The sequence below is a fragment of the Anabrus simplex genome, chromosome 2 (genome assembly GCF_040414725.1).
Source record: "Anabrus simplex isolate iqAnaSimp1 chromosome 2, ASM4041472v1, whole genome shotgun sequence".
NCBI lineage: Eukaryota > Metazoa > Arthropoda > Insecta > Orthoptera > Tettigoniidae > Anabrus > Anabrus simplex.
Window position 1 is genome coordinate 169,531,950 of NC_090266.1, and position 15,566 is coordinate 169,547,515.

Below are 15,566 nucleotides of genomic sequence, written 5' to 3' on the forward strand. Positions count from 1 at the left end.
GAAAACCAGTGTGGTTGCAGACCACAAAAGGGGCTGTTATGATCAGATTTTCAGTATGCACCAGGTAACTGAAAAATGCTACAAGAGGAATAGACAGTTATGTTTCGTAGATCTACAGAAGGCTTATGAAAGAGTACCAAGGGAAAAGATGTTTGCCGTAATGGGCAACTACGGAATTTAGGGTAGATTACTGAAATTAATCAAAAGCATTTACGTTGAAAATTGGGCTGCAGTGAGAATTGATGGTAGAATGAGTTCTTGGTTCAAGATACTTACAGGGTTTAGACAGGGCTGTACTCTTTCACCTTTGTTGTTCATAATTTCCACAGATCATCTGCTGAAAGGTATTATGCGACAGGGAGTGATTCAGTCAGGTGAAAATATAGTAAGCAGTTTGGCCAATGCCGACAACTTGGTCTTAATGGGGGATTGTACCGAAAGCCTGCAGTCCAATATCTTGGAACATGAAAATCAGTGCAATGAGTATGGTATGAAAATTAGCAAGAGTTCTTAAGGGAAAAAAATTTACTCACTATAGTGGAATGTAGTTACATCAGATTTTTTGTAAAAGTCAGAAAAAACCCCCACACACATTAAAATCGGTATGTAACGGCAATCCGTTTGTCCAAAACTTGTGTTTTCGCAGATTTCCATGAAAGCATATATTCAAATTCATTCAAAAAATTGAGTAGTATCACTCCAGTGGCTTCTGTGGCAAACATTTCAGTTTTCTTCATTCATACAAAGTCTCTTAACCTAACTTAACCTCATATGTATCATGAAAACATACAGTAGAAGTCCATTATAGCGAGAATTTATAACAGCGAAAAATTTATTCGCTATAGTGGATTGTCATTATACCCAATTTTCCCTAAATTTCAGAAAAGGTATGAAAAAAATTCTTCACCATTTACGTATCATGGAAATATAATGTACGTCCTGGAATAATAAGAAGAAGAAGAAAAAGAAGAACATTGGAGGTACACCTTCGTGCATTCGAACTCAGCGCCTTTGAAGGCCATCTGTGTTATCAATCTGAAACTATGTATTAGAAGAAGTTTGACCTTTAATCTTCAGATGTCCCTACTATCTACTTATGTGGTGGGAGGATAGACAATTAATTTTCAAGGGAAAATTCTGTTCTACTTTTTTATTAACCTGAACAGTCTGTAGATTGTTTTTTATTTTTTTGTAGTGAAGTTGTCAGCACTATTACGGTTTTCTTCTTCCTTAAATGATCAGCCAATCAGAAATTTTTGTATATATTTTGTAGCCAATTAAAATTGGGGGTGTGTACAGGCATTCTGCCTAGAGAGTTCTGGAACTTTCCCCTCTGCTATAAAAGCTGGGAGCTTTTGGGCCAAGTTGTCCTCTTCATCACTCCACACGGTGTTAGTGGAGGCAGGGCCAGCATTGTCCATCGTCGGAAGGCCCACCAGCTCAAGGTAATGGCAGACATTTTAAATATGTGAAAGCTTCAGAAAGTTAGCTTGAGGGACAAGTTTCAAATTTCATCCTATTGTAAATTTCTGAAGTTCCATATCTCCTTTTAAATGTACATTTTCAGGCAAGTCTAAGGCCTCTATTCAAATCCCTGCTGGGAAATATGTAACTTAGGGAATAAAGAGTGTTCACCCTCTTTTAATTCCCATTCAACTTGGTATGGGGGCAACTATATTTTTCTAAAACTCTAAATTTTTAACACTATTTTGGAACTTCATAGTTCTCCATCTAGTCACCCTCTGTAGTATAGGCTTTGCCCTGTAACTTAGGGCCATAAGCCCATGTACGATATTTTGTGTTTTTCCAAAAAGGTTTCAAAAGGAGTGCAAGCATTGTAGCATTTTGTTCACGGCCGATTTTCTTAACCTTTTCTTTCTGTACATTTAGGCCATTCAGAATGGGCACTTATCGCCCATGTTCAAATTCCAGTTATTTATAGACAAGTGTGGATCAGACTGTTGAGCAGAAATGACAGTGAACACAGTTTTTAAAGTGATCTCATGTAATATTTGGATACTATACTTGTGCCTTTGAGAGGTTGGGCTGTAGTAAATTTGGGAGCTCAGTCTCCTAGAGTGTAAATTGAGTGGAGCAAATGTGCACTTTGAAATAGTATAACTTCAGAGCTACAAGCTGAATTTTTGTAAATTATTGTGTACCTGAAGTTTGACGTAAGCCATTCCTGTTATCTGAGCTGATGAGCTCATAGCTATTCTATTCAATTATTGTTTGTTTTTGTTCATTCAGATTATTTATAAAACTTCAAACTTAGAAAAAAGAAAAGAAAAGAAAATAAAGAAATAAAATTTCAAATTTTAATTTTTTTAAAATTATGCTTTGATCTTTTCTCTGTCCACCCACTCACGCCCGAACCTTCTTACTCCTCAGCAATCCACCATATTACCGCAACAACAACAACAACAACAACAACAACAACAACAACAACAATAATAATAATAATTTCACTGTAAATTTATGAGGGAACATCCTTTCAGAAATTTTACCCGACGTGGTAATAAACTAACCTCTGAAATCAGTGATGCATACCATCGTATCTTAAGATGTATCATATTTTTATCTATTTACTGTACCTAGTACTAAAATCAACTGCCGGGTTGAGTGGTTCAGACAGTTGAGGCACTGGCCTTCTGACCCCAACTTGGTAGGTTCGATCCTGGCTCAGTCCGGTGGTATTTTGAAGGTTCTAAAATACGTCAGCCTCATGTCTATAGATTTACTGGTACGTAAAAGAACTCCTGCGGGACTAAATTTTGGCACCTCGGAGTCTCTGAGAACTGGTAAAAGCAGTTAGTGGTACGTAAGACCAATTACATAGTTATTACTGAAATCATTTTTTTATTTCAGCATTTACTTTGACCGAGCTAACGAAAGCTATCGGTCACGTTATTCACGCACTTATGAAGAAGAATTATAAAGGCATGTTCTCTCTAGTTTGGAACTTGAATATTTCTTTTCACCAGTCAACGGGGATTAACACTCGGGAGCGAGATAGCTCACTAGTGTGGGTAGTGGACATAGTGAGAAATCGATATGGATGATCGATCGTGTTCAATTTAAATCTAGCCTTCAGAAACACAGGACTAAAAATGCCTGCACCGAGCTTGATAGCTGCAGTCGCTTAAGTGCGGCCAGTATCCAGTATTAGGGAGATAGTAGGTTCGAATCCCACTGTCGGCAGGCCTGAAAATGGTTTTCCGTGGATTCCCCATTTTCACACCAGGCAAATGCTGGGGCTGTACCTTAATTAAGGCCACGGCCGCTTCCTTTACACTCCTAGCCCTTCCCTGTCCCATCGTCGCCATAAGACCTATCTGTGTCGGTGCGACGTAAAGCAACTAGCAAAGAAAAAAAAAAAGTCTGTTGTACACCATCACATTTTTCTTTCAGTTCAATATTTCACAAGAAAAATTACAAATCTTGTCAAAGACTGTTCAGCATTGCTGAAGGTGTGACATGTGACAATATTTGAAAAGATTTGGCAAGGTTTGAAAATATTTTGTTTTAATGTGGAGGAATGTCAATCAGCGGTTGTGGTTATTGGACTAGCAGTGTGATATATTCTTAAAAGGAAGAGAAACATGTAGTAAGGCATAATTTACAGGGGAAAAAGATTGTGATATTCTTCTACATAATTTTTGTAATGTATTTACTGCCTTAACATCATTTGTAGAGGTTATGTTATATTGCATTTACGCAAAAGATTTGAATAAAACATGACAACAATGCAATGGAAATTCGTATCTTATTGCCGAAAACATATTAGGAATTCGATAATAATACTGATCGTGTTATTTGCTCGCAATATTGGGAGAAATCGATGATGATGATAATAATAATAATAATAATAATAATAATATGCGAAGATCGTCATAAATCAAACATTGCGGATGGTGTTTACTTACAGGTTATCATAAGGTAATAAATATAAAAGCTGTCCACTTCCTTGAGAAATTTATCTTCTATCTTCTCGTACACTTCCGCTTTATTCATTTTATTGTGGTACTTAACGGATCTCCCTGTATAAAGGCAGAGATGTGTTTCATACTTTAGCAGTTCATACACATGCAACACATTCCTACAAATCCCTGCATGCCTGGCAACTTAGCGTGCACCGTTAATACTCGAACTGCAATGGTCAATTCTGTCAAAGTCTCTTTGATCGACAGGACATAAATTGAGTTTCAACACACAACTTTTTATAATACAAAATTAAACACACCAGCATAATTCAAACAAGGGACCATTTACCAAAACTGGCAAGAAGTGCAGCGATTTTAAATGTTTCACCGTGCAAAATGAAAGTTAAAACTACAGTATTCTAGGCTATATTACATTTGTATTTAAAGTTTCCATTCACAACACTAAATTTGAATACAGTAGTTACCTTACAGAGGCTTCAAGAAGGAGCCCAAAGTCGCTTGCTTCAGTTTTGTGCTGGCAATAGTGTTCCTTATCACAAAATTCTCCACTAGCTGGATAGCCACCAAATCGTCTAGTGATGTGTCATTTACTGCATAAAATGTTTTTAAAATATCTAAAGCACTCATGACTGCAGACTATGTTGGTACGTCTGTGATGTCCCTGTCCTCCTCACTCTCGTTGGATTCATCATGTGAGTTAGTAGTCTTAACGAGTTCAAGAATTTCACTGTCATTCAGGGCCCCGCACGCAGGAACACCTTCGTCAGCTTTTACATAATCGTCAAATCGACAGGTGACATCCAGCCGAGAAGAGATACGATTCCAGCTACCTGGCACTTCAAGATGAGGAAGTTCCTCCTCAATAATTTCGCTTTCTGTTTCACTTTGTCAGAAGCCAGTGTGTCTGAAACAAGTCGAAATTGCAGAGGGAGATATGGTTTCCCATGACACTGCGATACCTCGGATAGCTTCCAGTACATTCCATTTCAGTACTCATTTTACCTCAAGCCTAGGCATCGATGAATTGACCAGTATGCTACGAGAGCGGTATTTAACGAGTATAAATATGCCCTGCTCAAGTGGTTGTAGCACACTGGTACAATTTGGTGGTAGGAATACCAATTCAATATTCCATAGCTCAACATTTGGACGAGCAGGGCAATGGTCTATAAAAAGAACGACTATTCTGTTCTTTGATTCCATTCTCGAATCAAATGCTTGAAGCCACTACTTAGAAAGCGCCAATGTCATCCATGCTTTCGTGTTCACTTCATACGTGCACGGAATGTACGCACACCTTTAAATGCTCGTGGGTTGGCAGACTTGCCCACAACAAACGGTTTCAGTTTATCACTACCATCTATGTTGCAGCACAAAAGAACGTTTGGTTGTTTTTGCTGCGTTTTCCAACTTTGCATGGGTCGGCCTTCACTGCAAGAGTCCTTTGGGGTAATAAATTATAGAAAAGTGCAGATTCATCAGCGTTGTAGACATCTTTGGCTTTGTACCTTTTAAGAATTTTATGGAGAATTGGAAGCCAGTCATTGATGGCTTTTTCGTCAACAATTCCCAATTCACCTTTTATTGTGTGAAGTGAAATGCCACGTCTGGCTTTAAAGCGGTTCAACCATCCATTGCTGCACCGGAAATCTGAAATATTTAGACTGAGAGCCAAGTCTTGTGCCTTAGATTTTAAAACGGGCCCTAAAATAGGAACTTCTGCAGCTCGTTTCAGGGTAAACCACTCAAAAAGGGCATCTTCCAGATGAGCATGGTCGGCACCACGCATTTTTTACTCCCGCTTGGAATGCTACCTTTTAAAAAGCGTCTTTGATATTTTTCTTATTTTTAAGGATAGTAAATAGAGTCGAAGATGTTAAATTATACCGCCAGGCTATTTTACTTTTGCTCACACTGCTTTTTTCACAAGCCTGCACAATTTCATATTTTGTAGCCAAATCTAACGATTTTCGTTCCCATTCAACATTGTAATGTGGTAAGTCACAGCAGAACGAAGTGGATTTGTTTTATTACCGATACTGTTTTCAAAAGGAATGAAGACTCCCTAAAACAACTTAGAAACAGCCGACAGTTCGAACTATGCTGTTCACAGTACCAAAAACTGAAGACAAACAGAAATTTAAATTAACACTACACAGTACAGTCAGTTTGCTTTTAATATCACTAATAGGACCTACGAGACTTCTTTGCACATTATGGAAAGAAACTCGATCTTTTAAAAAGACAAAAGGACAGTCTGCTCATATCTCGAACAGAAAGCAATTTTAGACACCTGCACTACAGAAATCACAACTTAAGCAACACAAGAAGTGGTTTTACTCTGCGTACAACAGCAATAAATAAAAGCATCAGATTCAGTCACACCATGAGGAATGACAATTTTTGACAGCAAAAATAGCAGCTCAATAAAGAACTCTTCATTGCGACAATGCATAGCCATAACAGGTTGACCAACCCAACAAATTTGTGATATCCAAAAGAACTACCGCTTCACGTAAATTCTTGATACGAACAAGAGTATAATGGTACCAATAAAATTGTTTGCAAGAGACCCGCTGTGCCATTTCCATGTGGAACATGCGCCACAGCGCGAGTAAAAGAACAACGAGCACGAGGTCTGGAAACATGGCGCCAGAACAGTCTAGACGAGAACCGAAATACAAACGTTGAATACGCGAAGAAGTGATCGTGAAGAGAGAGACTTTACTTTCATCTCTGAGCGGAAAGACGTGTAAATACTTGTAAATAATGTTAGAATTAAGTTAAATGTAAAATGTATAATGTATAAAATAAGACGAAACCAAAGGTCATACATATAGGGTAATGTTATGTAATGTTAAACATCGATAGTTATTAATAAGGACGGTGGCGACATCTAGGTATCGATATATGTAAGTAGGTACTTAAGATAGACTTCCACATCTAGAATATAATTCTGGTATTCCATGTCTAGTTTTTAAAACAAAAGGAGGATATTCAAAGCTTTTCATTGTTCATTGTTGATGTCGATGTAATGGTAATGTGGAATTGATTTACGAAAGCTTGAGAAAAGTTGTGTTGTGTGAGCATATTATCAGTGTACATGAACCGAATGTGAAAAGAAGTTATTAGATGATTTATACGCTGCAACTGAATGCAAACAGTGTGAAATAACAATGTAACTCATAATTGTACAAGGCAAAGCCATTACTAGGGAGGCAACGCGATCCATTATTGAAATTGTCGGTATCTCGAAAACATTTATGTGTAATTCGAAGTACATGCAGTACTGGTTTAATAGTGATTGTGTGTGTATTGAAAAATCTAATGTTAGCTTTTTTCAGGTGTGATCTGCATGAGAGTAAAATAACAATGTCAGAAATATACACGGAAATATACACTCAGGAGAACATGGAGAGCTAGATGAATACAAGCGGGTCCACCTGAGATGATGGCGTGGTTACGAGGAAGGATAACTTAGGCCTAGTGTTCCATACCCAGGCCATCCAAGTCAGTAATTGCCCATTCTTTTCATTAATAATGTCTTTTTATGTGTGCATTTATTTTATGCAGCATTTATCTGCGTCATATTTTATTTATCAGTATTCTTAATGTAGACAGTAGTGTATATACAGTTCATGTCCTGAAGTAGTTCGTCAAGACGTAATAATAATTACACAATGAGCGATGTGACATTATGTTATTTGGTCTATAGAGATTCAGATATGCATTTGGCGATACAGTATTCGAAATGCTATGGTATCATGTGAGCGAACGACTAGTTATGTTAGTAGGCGACTTCGACATTGTTTATATTACGTTGTGGTATCGCGATTACTGAAAGGCACGAGCTTACGTATGCATATGTAACAGGCATTAGCATTGAATCAGCATATTTATTGTGAAGTTAACACAGGTAACACAGGTAAATGGATACGTGATTTAATATAAGAACGCAGACAGCGAACGTTGTAAATTCCAGGGCACGTTGTTCTTCGAATGATAATTGCAGCAGGTTTACTATAATTACGAGAATGGTTATGAAGCAACGGCATATCGAGGATGAAGATGTTCTGCAGGTAAGTGATACAAATGTAGTGAAGTTACGAGTGATGATACTAAGGTGAGTCGACGTGAAATAGATAATAGTCATAATAATAATAATAATAATAATGATGATGTGAGTGCCAAGTGTATTAAGTGCCTGCGATCGTGATAGTTATTGTGTTGATGAATAGTATAGTGTGGGGGTGAGCTGACGTGAGACTCAGTGATTGGAATAGTGAAAAGTGCTGCGCCATGGGAATTATACAATAAGTTGAGATGTGATAGTGAAAATTTATCCTAAAATTCGTTACGTAGAACGTGCTATTTAACTGTGTTATGTTACTGCGAAGTTAGATAAAGTTAACGGAGGTGTGATGTTCATGTACATGCTAATGCTGAGATTGTAATACCCATGTGTAAATGGATATTAAGGTTGTAATACTCCTACATGAGTGAATGCTAAGACTGTAATGTTCATATGTAAGTGTAAGCTAAGATGAGGATGCTGATGATTATTGATTGCGATGCGATGTCGGCCACGGTTGTTCAATCAATCATCTCGACACTTCAGATGCCATATTCGGAATTTACGTTCAGTTATTAGAATTTTCAGTAGGTACGATGGCGATGCGCTTGCGGCATGTATAAAGCCTGCCATGCACATAACTACGAGGACACATGCCATGATATCGGTTAGGTTAGGTATTTTACTTCAGGGACATAGTAGTTAAGTTTGAATAGTAGAGATATCATGTGATGTTTGTTGACATTTGAGTGTACATATTTCTTGTTCTTATATATGTGTTGTTTCTGATTATTCATTTTATGCAGTAGCATTAAGTAAATACGATCCTTGAAGGTATGTGCGAAGATGGGCGTGTGGCTATTGTTGCGTCAAGACGAGCCTCATCAGGACAGCATAAGTTAGCTAGGATGGTGATGTTTATTGATTTTAGTTACGATAGGTATCATATAAAAAAAGGCATTATTATTAGCTGGACTCGCCGCAAATAAAATTAAACTTCTCCTAATGTAACCATTATATGAAAATAAGAAAAGGGTACCCAAAACAAGGAAAGAATGAAATAAAAGAAAAGAATATGAGCATATAGGTGATACATTCAAACGGAACAGGTTTCAAAACGAGATCTCGAAAATAATATTGTTAATTTCAAGGTTCAGGTATATTAATGAATAAATGTAAGCTGGTGTTTGTTATTTTGAATAGCTCTTGGAAAATGAGGATTAATTAATTCAAATTCACTGCATTATGTTGAAATAGGCCTAAATTACGTCAGCCGTCTTTGTGTCATTATCAATGATTCCAGATATTTAAAATGAAGATCACGCCTTGGTTTCGTCTTAGTTAGGTAGGATCACTTAAATTAATAAAAAGAATCCGATCCAGAATATCTCCATCCTTTCATTATACAATAGATGTAAGCAACCTTACCTGTACATTTAATGGCAACCTCAAGGTCATATTGAAGTACGAATAACTCTAATGTAAAACAAAAGTCATAGTCGTTGCATGTACGTCACAAATTATAAAAATAGATAATGCAGACTGAACAGCGACGAATTGGTAACCTCGATGCAGAGATTCAGAAACCAGGCCGCCTGATAGGATTCCAAATCCGATTCTCACCACAGACGCGACACGTATTCATATGGACACATTAACTAGCTGCGGCATCCCCCTCGTGTGTGCTTCTACAATTGTAGGGGGCTAACCTTGGTTACCCTCTTCAATTGAAGATCCTCTTCGCGGTGAGGGGGACTAGTAGCTCCTTTCTTGCGATGCCGAATGGAGCCCTATTGGGTAACCATTCGGCATACAAGGAGGAGGAAGCTAAAGCACCGCCCAACCCTAAGGTGTAACGCGACCCGTGCCGATGGGGTGCATGGCACATGGGAGATGTGTCTTGAACGGAGCCTTCGAGATACTTGGCGACCTCTCGAAGTAAGTAGCCTTACCCAGGTATGCGGGGCTCTGCCTGGGCGGACATATATTTCCCTAGCTACTCGTGGGACCTACATGAGTTCCGTAGCCACCCATAAACCGGAGAGCTCTTCTGGGGCCTCCGAGAGAAATACCAGCACAACAACAACCGAAGGGGACTCTTCGGAGATACCCTCGGACAGTACGACTTCAACAGTTAGAGGGCTCACTCAAGAGGTGGGCAATCTGCAGGTGAAGAAGAAGAAGAAACAGCGCTCTGGCGCTGAAAAGAGGAGGTACAAGAAGGCCTTAAAGGCCCGGGAGCAGGCCAAAGAAGGCCTAACTCCTGGGGCTGAGGGGACTTCTACTACCACAACAGCGACAACAGTGGAGGGATCCAATGGGCACAAGAGGCGGGACCCTGAAAAGGGCTCTGCTTCTAGGGCACAGAGGACCCCACCCACTAAGATGCCAGCGGGGAAACGACTTCTGTCGGGGGCAACCCCAGAAGAAGATCGGCAGACCCGCAAGAGACCCAAAGTGGAGTTCGCCAGGATAGCTAAAGCTGGGATCAGGATGGCCATAGTACCTGTGGGATATCCTGACCAGCAGCTATCCGAGAAACAGGTGGAAGCTGTGGAAGAGGCTATCACCAATCTGATAGACGAGCTTCCGGAGCAGGGGCCCATTAAGCCTCAGTTCCTGGACTGCTATCTGTCAAGGGGTGCGGCCGTCATCATAGCGGAGAACAATGAAACTGTAGCATGGCTTTCTAGCCTTGTTACAGATATACAACCGTGGGAAGGAGCCAGGCTCACAATTGTGGGCATGGACAAACTCCTTTCCTACAAGAGAGTCATGGTCTGGATACCAGGACAACCAAAGGACAATAACGTCCTTTTGGGAAGAATGGCACGCCAGAACCATGGCTTAAATCCCGCCAGCTGGAGGGTCTACGACCGCAAGGAGGAGAAGAGAGGCGTCCGCCTTGTGGTCAGCATGGACTCCAGGGATGTGGAGAAAGTGGTGGGGAAGAAGATCTTCTGCGGGGTGCATGTGGCTACCTTCACATTAGTGGAGGGCAAGCGTGACAAGCAGAGGACCAACCCCACCACAGATAAAACCGAGACCAGCAGGGGCGAAGAGCTGGAGCCCGGACAGGAACCGGGGCCAGCCAAACCCCAGGATCCATCGCGGGAGACGGAGCTGCAAGTTCCGGAGACCGCATAAGGTAAAGTATTCTATGAAAGTAAAGAATGATTACTTTCATACAAGCAAATATACAACATTGTATAGCGGCCTCTAGGGTACTTAATAGAAGTATCCAGAAAGGCGGGTTTTCGGTCGCCCTGATACAAGAACCCTGGCTTAGACAGGGACATATCATGGGACTAAATTGTGCAGGTTTCACTCTATTCAGTGGAATAGCAGAGGAGAAGCCTAGAGCATGTATACTAGTTAAGGATCATAACGCTTGGGCTATACCGGGTTTCATTACTAGAGACCTAGTAGCAGTCCTAATGAGATATGAAGAGGGCGGACAGCCAAGAGACTTGGTTGTCTGTTCTGCATATTTCCCAGGAGACTCTGAATCTCCACCCCCGCCGGAGGAGTTCAAGAGACTGGTGATATACTGTAGGAAACAAGGATTAAACCTCGTAGTAGGATGTGATGCCAATGCTCATCATAGCATTTGGGGAAGTAAAAATACAAACCGAAGGGGAGAGCACCTCATAGAATTTCTATGTACAACTGATCTTGAGATCATGAATATTGGTGATACCCCTACCTTCATTAATAATAGGAGCGAAGGGATCATAGATCTTACCCTGGGTTCCATGGGAATCATGCAGGAATTTAAAGACTGGAAGGTCTCTCTGGAGCCTTCCTTGTCAGATCATAGACACATTGTGTTTTATATAGAGGGCTCCATCGAGATCCCGTCTTACAGAAACCCTAGACGAACCGATTGGATATCTTTTAGGGAGGACGTGAGGAGGGGACTGGAGGGAGGACCCTCAAATATAATTAAAAACAAAGAGGAGCTGGAGCTCAGTGTGAGTTTTCTCACACGGACACTGGTTACCTCTTATGAATTAAACTGCCCTATTGTTAAGGCAAAAAGAGTAACAGGAAGCTTCAAGTGGAATAGTTATCTTGAACACCTGAGGAGAAATACACGAAGGCTCTGGAATAAATATAGGGAACTTCAGGATCAAGAAAGCCTAGATTCTTACAAAGAATCTCAAAGAAGGTACAAGTCAGAAGTCAAGAAGGCTTCTAGGAAATCTTGGAGACAATTTTGTGACTCCATTGAAAGTCAACATGAAGCGGCAAGGCTTCATAAAATTTTAACCTTGGATAGAAGGGCAAGGCTGGGCTCATTGGAGACTCCTTCTGGTGGATACACATCCACAGAGGGGGAGACCCTGAGCTTACTGCTTGATGCCCACTTTCCAGGTTCGGTAATCACGAATAGTGAGGTAGAATCGAGCGGATCCTTCAGACCCGATAAAAGTGGCTGGAGGGAAGCCGCAGAGATTGTTACCCCAAGAAGGGTTAAGTGGGCATTAGAATCCTTTGCCCCTTACAAAAGCCCAGGTGTGGATGGGATCTTCCCGGCGCTTCTTCAGGAGGCGGGGGGGGTCCTTATACCATACCTGGTCAGAATCTTTAGAGCCTGTCTCACTATGGGGTACGTGTACTCCTTGTGGCGTCAGGCGAAGGTGGTATTTATACCTAAACCCGGAAGGTCTTCATATACTAGACCTAAGGATTATAGACCCATTAGTCTAACGTCTTTTCTACTTAAGACCTTGGAAAGACTGGTGGATAGACATATCAGGGAGAAAGTATTAAGAGACTTTCCCCTGCATTCTCATCAACATGCATATCAACCAGGGAAGTCGGTTGAGACGGCACTACACCAGCTGGTTTCTAGGCTGGAGAGTGCCTTGGATCAGCAACAACTTGCTATGGTTGTATTCCTAGATATAGAAGGGGCCTTTAACTATACATCTTTGGGCTCCATAGAACGTAGTCTAGAGAGAAGAGGAGTGAGCAGTATGCTCATAAAATGGATTATGGCCTCACTGCAGGGCCGTCAAGTTCTGTTTACTCTCAACGCTGTAATGTTGAGAGCTAATATAGACAGGGGGTGTCCACAGGGAGGAGTATTATCACCAACATTATGGTGTCTGGTAGTGGATGAACTACTTACCAGGTTAAATGTTGGAGGAATATACGCCCAAGGCTATGCAGACGACATAAGCCTGATGGCGGTAGGAAATTTCCCCAGTACGGTTTCCGAACTCGTACAGAGCTCTCTACGTAGGGTGGAAAGATGGTGTCACGAGACAGACTTGTCGGTTAATCCCGATAAGACGGAGCTCGTGGTATTTACCAGGAGGAGGAGGCTAGACGGACTGTCAGAGCCTTTCCTATTCGGAAAAAAATTAGTTAAGACAACCTCGGTTAAGTACCTAGGGGTAATCCTTGAGGCAAGACTGAGTTGGAAGAAACATATAGATCATAAGGTGGATAAGGCTCGCAAGATTATGTGGGCCTGTCGCAGGGCCGTCGGGAAGACTTGGGGCCTAAGACCTAGGGTGGTCCAGTGGCTCTATATCTCCATTGTACGGCCCACGATCACCTATGCATCTATAGTCTGGTGGCCAGGCTCAGAGAGTAAAACTGTGAGCACCAAGTTAAACAGTGTCCAAAGACTTGCGTGTCTAGGAATAACAGGGGCACTGGATACTACACCATTATGTGCAATGGAGGCCATCCTAGGTTTTCCCCCCTTACATTTATATGTTAAGGTAATAGCGGGAATGAGTGCCTATCGCCTTTGGTCACTCGGAGGATGGTCCTTCAAAAACCCGAATAGAGGTCATGCCTCTATTCTTACAAGGCTTCACCAGACTTGCCCTATGACAATGATGATCGGGGATCTGATGAAGCCTAGCTTTAATTTGAATTATAAATTCACAGTGGTGATACCCACAAGGGAGGAGTGGGCCGCGGACGCTGGGGCCCGTCTTAAGTCTGGGGGCTGTACATGGTACACAGATGGCTCGCGGACGGAGGCGGGCACAGGCGCCGGGGTCTGGGGGCCTAAGACAAGGCTCTCCCTTCCTATGGGTAAATATGCTACTGTTTTCCAGGCTGAAGTATACGCAATACTAGCCTGTGCTTTAAATATATGGAAAATGCCTGGACACAGAAGACACATCACTATATGTAGTGATAGCCAGGCAGCGTTAAAAGCACTATGTGCAGTTAAAACAACATCAAAACTGGTTTGGGAATGCCAAAGGATGTTAGATCAGCTGTGTGAGCTTAGCTCAGTTACCTTATTATGGGTTCCTGGGCACACAGGAATCAGTGGAAATGAAGAAGCTGACAAACTAGCGAAACAGGGCTCAATGGGTTCCTTCACAGGACCAGAGCCCTTCCTGGGAGTGTCACTCCGAAGTGTGAGACTGGCAATATCCCAATGGATAAACCAGTCTCACCTAGATATTTGGAAGAGGTTAACCATAGCAAGACAGGCACGTGAACTTATCAAAGGGCCTAGTCAAAGCTATAAAAAGGTCCTAATGAATTTGAATAGGACCAGAATGAGAATGGTAGTTGGACTGTTAACAGGCCACAATACCTTACAGAGACACCTACACATCATGAAAATCACCCAGGATCCGATGTGTAGAAGATGCGGTAAGGAGGAGGAGACCTCCGCGCATGTGTTATGTCAGTGCGAGGCTTTTGCAGGCACTAGACATCGATACCTGGGCTCACATTTTGTGAGCCTGGAGGACATCAGGAACGCCAAAATCCGGACACTGGTATCCTTTATAGGAGCACTAGGTCTGGACTAGGCAAACCCGTTCAAGGGGCACAAAGGGTCTTCATAGACCTACGTGTGGAGCTCTGCGAAAACAGGGCTCACCCATTTCTTATCTATCTATCTATCTATCTAGCTGCGGCATACACAAAGCCTACGACTCTCTGAAATAGCCCCACAACAAGAAGAACCTGTTAAGACCCTGAGTGTAGAGTGCTCCCAATGCTAATCGATGGGGCAGACGTCAGATGGTACACGTGGCGACTAACGTGCAGGACAGATGTCACACCGCTGCTGAAATTTTTGTCGATCGTTTCGTGGAAGGTTTTATAATCTAACTGTGTAAAACGGTCACACTAATGTACAAATATTTACTGTACTATAATTCGTGGAGTATCGAGAGTTATAGAGACAAAAATTATTTATCTATAGCGTTTTGCTAGCTACTTACGGTGAAGAGTATAACTATCGATAACGGAAAATAATCTGTGACATCCAAAAGAACTATCGCTTTGTGTAAATGCTTGATATGAGCAAGAAACCCGCTGTTGCAATGTTTGTCGATCCTTTAGTGGAAGGTTTTATAATCTAATTGTGTTAAATGGTCACAGTAACAAACAAATATTTATCGTACTTTAGTTTGTGGAATATTGAGAATTACGCAGGGAAAATACTCAATAGTTTTTTGCTAGCTTTTACAAGGTATTAGAATCATTCCGTATTGATGGTTTTCACTTTACAAAGGAAAAAATTAAATGTATCCTCCTAATTCAATACAAAACATAAA

General features: G+C 41.2%; 2 protein-coding genes across 5 annotated transcripts in view; one reads left to right on the plus strand and one right to left on the minus strand.

Moving 5' to 3' along the window:
• LOC137498527 (uncharacterized) overlaps positions 1-15,566 on the plus strand; it is a 141,867-nt gene that overhangs the window by 53,995 nt on the left and 72,306 nt on the right. Inside the window, exon 1 of one of the 3 annotated variants that reach the window (XM_068226119.1) lies at positions 7,862-8,023. The exons of the other annotated variants lie outside the window; for them this stretch is intronic. Coding sequence (XP_068082220.1) covers positions 7,979-8,023 — 45 coding nt within the window. The 5' untranslated portion in view covers positions 7,862-7,978. Of the gene's footprint in view, positions 1-7,861; positions 8,024-15,566 lie in introns of those variants that run through there. 3 annotated transcript variants of the gene reach the window in all.
• Positions 1-15,566, minus strand: part of LOC136863967 (solute carrier family 12 member 9) — a 246,727-nt gene that overhangs the window by 15,628 nt on the left and 215,533 nt on the right. The window lies entirely within an intron of this gene.